General features: G+C 44.5%; 1 protein-coding gene across 1 annotated transcript; it reads left to right on the top strand.

Annotated features, from left to right (window-relative positions):
• Positions 1 to 8,423: 8,423 nt before the first annotated feature.
• LOC102661683 (uncharacterized) lies at positions 8,424 to 9,781 on the top strand. Its single transcript, XM_006604995.1, has 2 exons — positions 8,424 to 8,540; positions 9,131 to 9,781. The coding sequence occupies exons 1-2, from the start codon at positions 8,424 to 8,426 to the stop codon at positions 9,779 to 9,781; spliced, it is 768 nt and encodes a 255-aa protein (XP_006605058.1).
• Positions 9,782 to 10,031: the final 250 nt, after the last annotated feature.

The following is a 10,031-nucleotide window of genomic DNA, read 5'->3' as shown; positions in this document are numbered from 1 at the left end:
AGCGCTTACCTTAGTTAATTTCGAATTAGGAAATTTCACAATTTTATTTAATGTGGTTCAGTGTTTATTTCGTTTTGGGCCAGAGTATTGTAATAGGGCCCAGTGACTTTGAGTAACTCTTTTTAAATATCAGCCTTGGGATTCGTGCAGGGCATTATGTTAGACTATTATTCAGAGCTTAGGGTTTATGGTTTTGAAGTTTTTCTATTCTAATGCTACTGTTTCGTTCTTAATGCAATTTTCGATTTCCTGCTTCTAATTACAATTTCGTTCTTGTTTCTTCTTCTACTTTCATTTACGTTTCTATTTTCATTTTCGTTTCTGTCTCATTTACGTTTCTGTTTATTTATGTTTCTGCTTCATGTTTCATTTACGTTTTCTGTTTGAATCTATGGAAGGCTAATTATTCTAGTGTTGTTTCCTTCTGAGGAAGAAACCCAACTCTCTTTAAGGTTTTGTTTATAATGTGGTTCCCTGGCAGTTTTCCCTTCACCAGTTAACCCAAATTCGTGAGCATTAATCAGTGCACGCTTCGTGTTAGATTAATTGCCTCTGAGCCTAACTTGTGTTCATGCTTAATAGACGAAGGGCTAACTGGTGTATGTGGTGCCTAATCACGTATTGACAACCCTAGGTTGATTTTCGCTTAGTAAATTGAAATAGGGTTGGATTAAGTGGTTAACTATTAGGGACGAATTCTCCATAACCCAGGATAAGAGAATGGCTTCTAAATCAGAGGAAACAACCCATTTTTAATATTATTAGTTTCGTATTCCAGTTTACTTGTTCTGCTCCTTAAATCACAAAACAAACAAACCCCCCCCCCCCCAATCGTTACTGTTACTGTAAGTATATTATGAACAATTGGTTTATCATTGCTCGTTGGGAAACGACCTAGGATCACTTCCTAGTTACTGCATTTTCATGTTTATTTGATTCGGGTACGGCCTCGATCAATACCGTTTCAAGGTCCAATGCCTTAAGCGGTCCTTTTACTTTTATCGGTTAAAATGAACTGTTTAAAATTCTAAAATCAACAACCCACATAGTTTTCTCGCTTTCTCAAAAGAACTACGTAGGTCTGAGTTCCTCATCGCAATTGAGGATACGTAGGAGCAAAAGTCCCGCTTTTGTCGACCCCAAAAGATAAAAAAACATAAAAAAGGGAAAATAAAATAAAAGTCATGATTTTGCACATTTGATTAAAGGCTGCCGTCCCTTGTGACAAACTCGTGGGGTGCTAATACCTTCACCGTGCGTAAAAACAACTCCCGAACCTTTTATTCTTTAAGTTCGTAGACCCGCTTTTGTTTTTTCTAATGTTTTCCTCGAATAAACATTGGTGGCAACTCTGCATGTTTTCCTTCCTTGAAAGACACACCCCGTGAGCCTCGCGTCATCCTCCCGCTGAAGGGTAGGTTGCGACAGTTGGCGACTCCGTTGGGGAGTGTTTTTTAGAGAGTTAGGCCATTTAATCTTATGCAATGTTTTATCATGACTTTCTCCTTTGTTGGTTTCCCTTTATTTCTCTTGTGTTCTTGTGTATAAATCTTGGGTGCCTTTAGTGTATTTTTTTAATGTATGCATGAGATAAATACTTATTCATTTGATGCACACAAACACTTACACTTTTCGCACACACGGTGAGTTTGTTAAGGGCCCTATACCTGGGTCCATGGGAACATAGGAAGCGGAGGTGAATATGTGGTCATGCTAAGTCTCCGACTTGCTTGATGATGGTGAAACCTCACCTAGAGTTTTTATCTTTGATGATATGTTGTCGCTGGTAGTCCCTACCGCCACAATATTGATATCAAAGGGAATGATATCTCTAGAGACCATTGAAAGCTAGATATAACCGCCTTGGGACTTATCACTAAATGCCTTTTAGTTCCTCCCATTTAGGTTCCTGAAATAAGGGCACGGAGCGGACACACTGTGTGTTTTTTCCTTAACACTGCCTTGCATATCTTTTTAATGTCATGCTCATGTGCGTCTTTGTTGTATGTTTGTTTGATGATATTGCCATGCTTGTACGTTTCTCTTTTGTGCTATCAACCATGCACTTTTATGCATTTATGTCTGTATTGCATCGTCAGGCATGATTTGCGTTTGGTTTTGTCATTTTGTCACGAGAAGTCGGAAGGTCCGTATCACCTTCTTAAATGCATACATGGGACACCGTTTTTCCAAATGTTGCAAGTAAGAAAAAATGATCTTCCAGGCTCTCATGTCCGTGAAATGCATTTGTGTCATGCATAGCATAAGCATCCCTTCATGCATTAATCCTATTTTTGTCCATGATAGGATATCGAAGTATTGATTCAAACAAAAAATTTCATTCTAGTACACATAGGATCAAATCAAACACCTCTGATTAAGAAAAGGTTCTATCAAGTCAAAATCAAAAGCTTAGAGGTCGCCAATTTGCGAGAATTGGGGCAATTGATGGGTCAACTCCAATGTCAAGCCTTCCGCAAGACCTATGGGAAGATTTGGGAACTAGCTACAATAGAAGTCTCCGTGGAAGCAATTGCCTCCCTTACTCAGTATTATGACCAACCCCTAAGGTGCTTCACGTTTGGGGACTTCCAGCTAGTACCGACTGTGGAAGAATTTGAAGAAATCCTGGGATGTCCGCTTGGAGGAAGAAAGTCATATCTCTTTTTGGGGTTCTATCCCTCCATGGCAAGAGTAGCAAGGGTAGTTAAAATCTCGGTACAAGAGTTTGACCATGTGAAGCAAAATAGGAATGGGGTAGTCGGAATACTGAGGAAACATTTGGAGGGAAAGGCGAAGGCATTGGCAGATCAAGAGGAATCGGCCTTGTTTATTGATGTCTTCACCCTGTTGATATTTGGTGTCGTCCTCTTCCCAAGTGTGGAGGGATTAGTAGACCTAGCAACAATTGATGCCTTCCTTGCTTATCACCATAGCAAGGAAAGCCCGGTCATTGCTATTTTGGCTGATGTCTATGACACGTTCGACCGAAGATGCGAAAAGAGCAGCACAATAATTATTTGATGTACATCGACTCTCTATGTGTGGCTTGCCTCGCACCTTTTTTCGCCGTGAAAGTATGCCCACCTGTCCACTGCAAGGTCACCGCTTATGCATCGAGAAAGGAAAGGCAAACTAGGAGCACCTCTTGGCTAGCGTGGTAGGGGAATCCATTAATTGGTTTCCCCGTTGGAAGGAAGGAAGAACCAGAGTTTTGTCCTCATGCGAAGGATTTCCAAATGTTTCCTTAATGGGAACAAGGGGTTGTATCAATTACAATCTCGTCCTCGCCATAAGACAACTTGGCTACCCCATGAGAGGAGTGCCGTCGGAGGAAAGCATCACGCCTTTCATCGCCTGGGGTTTTAGTGACCCCAATGCGAGGGTAATTCAAGGAGTCCTCAAGGCATGGATGCTGTGCAAAGGAAAGATAAAGAGCGTAGGGGAAGCAGTGATGGGATTGTCGACGGCTATCATAAGTGGCTGAGAGTCCGGACGCAAAAGTTGGATTGGCTCCCAAGGCTAAAGGCTGCAAGAAAGGAAGAGGTTCAAACTCTAGAGAAGAGTGAGGAAGTGCAAACCCTAAAGGCAGAACTTGAAAGAGCCCAAGCAGTCAAAGAGAAGTTCAAGTCAACGACCATCAAAGTTCGGAAAGAGTACGATGAATTAAGGGACGTCAATATGGCCACCACCGAAGCCTTGGAACGAGAAACTAAGAGGGCCCGAAAGGAAGAACATGGCCAGAACAAGTTCCGAGGAGCTTTATGGGGCAGCAACAGTGAGCTTAAGCTCCGAAGAGCCGAAAGGGATCAGTCGTGGGTCGAAGGCATGATCTTGAAAGACGAGTTAAAGGCTTGACATAGGTCGAAAAGAAGCTTGTCTGACTGGTTAAGCAAGATCAAAGGAAATATGTGGGCCATCATCGACCAATACAAGGAAAAGCTAAGCCTAGCAGCGACTCATGAGCAAAGGCTAGAGGACGAGTATGCCAAGGTATCAATCCTGTTAGCGGAAAGGGAGGCAAGGGAAAGGGTGATCGATTCATTGCATAGAGAAGCAATGATGTGGATGGATAAGTTCGCCTTTACTTTGAATGGGAGTCAAGAGCTTCCCCAATTGCTAGCCAAGGCCAAGGCAATGGCGGATGTGTACTTGGCTCCCGAGGAGGTTCACGGGCTCCTCAATTATTGCCAACACATGATTGATTTGATGTCCCATATAATTAGGAGCCACTAAAGGCAATTGTATTGTTGCTTTGATTTTGACTAGATAAACCCTTTTTGTTCCCTAATAAAATGAGGTTGATTTAATCCTATGTGTTTACTTAAAAACTCTGTGTGAATCCAATGCTTCGACAACTTATCTTTAGCATGCATTCATGTTTAGTTTCTTTTTCGCATTACTCACCACATTTTGTTCCTTTAGGAAGTAACACCATAACTAAACGCGCTCCAAAGCACCCCTATCGTACCCGGTCTAAGACTAGAGCCATGGGTGACGTAGACGAGGTGCAAGAAAAAATGAAAGCCGATATGTCGGCCCTGAAAGATCAAATGGCTTCCATGATGGAAGCCATGTTAAGCATGAGAAGATTAATAGAAAGTAACACAGCTGCGACGCAGATCCAGTTCTTCCAACTGCAATGAATCAAGCACACCAACTCGCCCCAGACATGGGGGGATGAGGATGAGAGATATTGGGGAGCACCGGCGGCCCACATCTAGGGTATAATAGAAATGCCTATCCCTACGGCTTACCCCTCAATTTCACACCGCCCACCATGCATGAGAACATGGATCATGCTATTCCTATAACCTTCAAAGGTCAGCTTCCCCAGCCTATAGGGGGCACCTACGAAGAGCCCCGGGAGCATGCACAAGTTGACGTTGACTCATACCCCCCGTTCACCGCCGAGGGGTTGGCATTCCACACTATGCCTCAGCCTAATATTGCGGGAGCCTCTCAACCTTGCCCGATACAACCACTACATTTCTCCGTAGGGGGACCACCTCTGGCAATAGAGGGAAAAGGAAAGCTTGATCTCATTGAAGAGAGATTGAGAGCAGTCAAAGGGTCCGGGGATTACCCTTTTGCTGATATGACCGACTTATGTTTGGTATCGGATGTCGTCGTCCCTCCCAAATTTTCAAAGTACCAAATTTCGACAGATACAAGGGAACCACTTGCCCCAAAAAATCATCTAAAGATGTATTGCCGAAAGATGGGCGCGTATTCAAGGGATGAGAAGTTGCTCATGCACTTTTTCCAAGACAGCTTAGCCGGGGCGGCGAACACCTGGTACACTAGCTTGGAACCCTCTTGAATCCATTCTTGGAAGGACCTAATGGTTTCCTTCATTAGGAAGTATCAGTACAATGCTGATATGGCTCCGGATAGAATGCAGCTCCAGAACATGTGCAAAAAGGAGCATGAATCTTTCAAAGAGTATGCCCAGAGATGGAGGGATTTGGAGGCTCAGGTAGCACCTCCCATGATGGAAAGGGAGACGATCACCATGATAGTGGACACACTCCCAGTGTTCTACTACGAGAAGTTAGTAGGCTACATGCCCTCTAGCTTTGCGGATCTAGTATTCATAGGTGAGAGGATTGAGGTAGGCCTAAAAGGGGGAAGTTCAACTATGTTGCCCTTGCCAACACAAGCAACAGAAGGTCCGGGCCGACTGGGGCAAAGAGGAAAGAAGGGGATGCTCATGTCGTGACCTCGACTCCTGTTTGGCCAAAACCTCAATTAACCCCTCACAATACTCATCAATATGCCCAGCACCATCCGAGCTTTTCGGCCCGCACCAGAAATGATGGAAGCTTGCTTGTGGGGCTTCTATGGAGGCTGGATCTTTGAGCTTCAATGGGGTCCTTTAATGGTGATTTTCCACCATGGAGATGCAGCGGAAGACAAAGGAAAAGAGGTGAGATGAGGCACCATCCATTATGGAATAAGCCATGGAGGAAGGAGCTTCTCCACCAAGATGAGCCTTGGATAAGAAGCTTGGAAGGATGCTTCAATGGAGGAAAAGAAAGAGGGAGGGAAAGAAAGAGGGGGGAGCACGAAATTGAAGGAATAAAAGAGGGAGAGAAGTGGAACTTTGAAGTATGTCTCACAAGACTCTCATTCATCAAAGTTACAACAAGTGTTACACATGCTTCTATTTATAGACTAGGTAGCTTCCTTGAGAAGCTTTCTTGAGAAAACTTCCTTGAGAAGCTTCTTTGAGAAAACTTCCTTGAGAAGCTAGAGCTTAGCTACACACACCCTCTCATAACTAAGCTCACCTCCTTGAGAAGCTTCCTTAAGAAGATTCCTTAAGAAGCTAGAGCTTAGCTACACATACCTCTATAATAGCTAAGCTCACCTCCTTGAGATGAGAAGCTAGAGCTTAGCTACACACCCCCTATAATAGCTAAGCTCACCCCCATGACAAAAAACATGAAAATAACAAAAAAAAGTCCTTATTACAAAGACAACTCAAAATGCCCCGAAATACAAGGCTAAAACCCTATACTACTAGAATGGCCAAAATACAAGGCCTAGACGAAGGAATAACCTATTCTAATATTTACAAAGATAAGCGGGCTCATACTTAGCCCATGGGCTCGAAATCTACCCTAAGGCTCATGAGAACCCTAGGGCCTTTCCTTGGATCTCTAGCCCAATCTACTTGGAGTCTTCTAGCTAATGCCCTTGCGGGGTAGGATTGCATCAGGAAACTCCTCTAACTCGGCGCCCATCCAGCAACACACATCTGCCCCACCACAAAGAGTCCTTGCTCAAGCCCCGACTCTTGCAAGGCCTCGTCCCGCCGGCGATTTCTATCCTGGCACAAGTTCCAATTTGGGGAGGAACCCTCCAGTAAAGAAGCTTCCGGAGTTCGCCCCGATTCCAATGTCATATGGGGACTTGCTGCCATCCTTAATCGCCAACCAGTTGGCAGTGGTGACCCCTAGAAGAATCTACCAGTCTCCTTTCCCGAGATGGTACAACCCCGACGCGACCTCCGCGTATCATGGAGGTACTCCAGGGCAATCAATCGAGCAGTGTGTGGCGCTTAAGCATAAAGTGCAAAGCTTGATTGACGCGGGGTGGCTAACATTCCAAGAAGATGGCCCGAATGTGAAAACAAATCCGCTTGCCAATCATGGGGGACCGGCGGTAAATGCAATATAGGCGTGCGGGCTACAGAGGCCTAAGCAAATGAAGGGCGTGGTAACCTCAAGAAGGTTTATCTTTGAAGCTTTGCAAGAGGCGGGCATGGTTTCCTTTGATGGGCCCAAAGGGGACTCTTGTTTAATGCATTCGGGTGCATTACATGACATGGAAACATGTTCAGCGGTAGAAGAATCCTTAGACACGGATTTTTAGTCCTTTAAGGTGGTGAGCAACACTTCTGTGGAATCCCTTCTGATGCGACCCCACATGTCTGATGCTGCTATGATGGTAGCCCGTGTGATGTTAGGGCACAGATATCAGCCCCGAATGGGATTAGGGAAGAACAACGATGGTGTGGCCAACTTGGTAGAGTTAAAGGAAAATCGTGGGAGGTTTGGGCTAGGCTATAGGCCCACGCGTGTTGATGTGAGAAGAAATGCCCTAGAGAGGAGGAGCAAAGGCATGGGCCAACAACAAAGGCCACAAGTGAAAGAGGCCCATCCATGTCACATCAGCAAGAGTTTCGTGAGTGCGGGCTGGAGGGGTGAAGAGCAAGTCACCATGATACATGACGAAGCCCCCCGAGACCATTCAAGCTAGGTACAGTCGTGCCTTCTTGATTACCAATTAGGAAACTGGCAAGTTGTTGAACGACCCGCAGTTTCCATGGCGGGCATAATGTAATTCGTTAGTTTTAACCCTTCAGCTGGGCCTAGGCTTTAGGGTTTTCTCTCTGTTAGGGCATTATGTGTTTTTGCTTTCAAGATATATAATATAAGAGCTTTCCTTCATTGGTTCTTGAACCTTCACCCATTCTCATTCATCTGTATGTTTGTTTTTGTTGTGATTAAATGGTACAGATCTGACGATGAGTCCTGTGAAGGTACTAATACCGAGGACCCTGACGTTCATCTTGAATGAGTAGCAAACAAAGCTGAGGATGAAGAAGATGAAGATACGGGGTTTTCCCTGGAGCTGGAAAGGATGGTCACTCAGGAAGATCGAGAGATGAAGCCGCACCGAGAAGAAATGGAAATCGTAAACTTGGGTGTTGGCGAGGAAAGGAAAGAGGTAAAAGTGGGTACGGGCATGACCACACTGATCCGAGATAAATTGGTGGTTAAAACTACCAAGACATTTTCGCTTGGTCATACCAAGATATGCCCGGTTTGAATCCTGACATTGTACAACATCGGTTACTGTTGAATCCCGGTTGTTCCCCAGTAAAACAAAAACTAAAAAGGATGAAGCCAGAGATGTCCTTAAAGATCAAAGAAGAGGTGAAAAAGGAGTTTGACGCTGGCTTTCTGGCAGTGACCCAGTACCCCGAATGGGTGGCCAATATTGTGCCGGTCCTTAAGAAGGATGGGAAGGTACGAATGTGTGTGGACTATCGGGACCTAAACCGGGCCAGTCCAAAGGATAACTTCCCTTTACCACACATCGATGCCCTTGTAGATAACACAACCAGCTTTGCTTTGTTTTCCTTCATGGACAGGTTCTCTGGTTACAATAAGATATAGATGGCGCTGAAGGACATGGAGAAAACTATGTTCATTACCTTGTGGGGAACATTCTGTTATAAGGTGATGTCTTTGGGCTCAAGAACACCGGGGCAACCTATCAGCAAGCTATGGTAGCATTATTCCATGATATGATGCACAAAGAGATTGAAGTCTACATGGATGACATGATTGCCAAGTCTAGGACCGAGCAGGAACATCTCGTCAACTTACGGAAGTTGTTCGAGAGACTACAGAAGTATCAGTTAAGATTGAATCTCGCCAAGTGTACCTTCGGGGTCAAGTCGGGAAAATTGCTTGGTTTCATCGTAAGTCAGAAAGGGATAGAGGTGGACCCTGAAAAGGTAAAGACCATCTTTGAGATGCTTGAGCTGCGCACCGAAAAGAAAGTTTGAGGTTTCTTGGGGCACCTGAACTATATAGCAAGGTTCATATCGCAGCTCACCGCTACTTGTGAGCCTCTCTGCAAACTTTTGTGCAAGAATCAGTCCGTCCGATGGAATGACGACTGTCAAGTGGCATTCGGTAGGATCAAACAATGCCTTATGAACCCTCTTGTGCTGATACCACCATTGCCCGGGCGACCTCTTATCCTATACATCACGGTGATGGATGAGTCGATGGGGTGCATGTTGGGGCAGCATGACAATTCCGGAAAGAGAGAACAGGATGTCTATTACTTGAGCAAAAAGTTCACTGCCTGTGAAATGAACTATTCTTTGCTAGAAAGAATGTGTTGTGCCTTGATATGGGCGTCCCATCATCTAAGGCAATATATGTTAAGCCATACTACTTGGTTGCTATCTGAGTTTAACATTGTCTACGTCACTCAAAAGGCGATAAAAGGAAGCGCCATGGCGGACTATCTGGCTCAGCAGCCTCTTAATGACTACCAGCCCATGCATCTGGAGTTTCTGGATGAAGACATCATGGCCTTGTTCGAGGAGAAGGTGGAGGATGAGGATAGGGATAAGTGGATCGTGTGGTTCGGCAGTGCATCCAGCGCCCTAGGCCATGGGGTTGGGGTGGTTTTATGCACAGGGAAGGTATTAGCACCCCACGCGTTCGTCACAAAGGACGATAGCCTCTAACCAAGTGTGCAATATCATGTCTTTGATTTGTTTATTTTCCTTTTTTTACTTTTTTATGTCTTTTTATGCCTTTTGTATTTTTTATTTTTTTGTGGTCGACAAGGGTGTTTCCCTTGCTCCTACGTATCCTCAATTGTGATGAGGAAATCAAACCTACGTAGTTCTTTTAGAACTAAACATTGGTTAAGTTGTTTATATCTTTTTTTGCAAGATATATTTTAACCGAACAAAAGTCGTTTAAGGCGTTGGA

Source organism: Glycine max, chromosome 19 (genome assembly GCF_000004515.6).
Source record: "Glycine max cultivar Williams 82 chromosome 19, Glycine_max_v4.0, whole genome shotgun sequence".
In the NCBI taxonomy this organism is placed as follows: Eukaryota; Viridiplantae; Streptophyta; class Magnoliopsida; order Fabales; family Fabaceae; genus Glycine; species Glycine max.
This window is presented reverse-complemented; position numbering and strand designations above follow the sequence as displayed.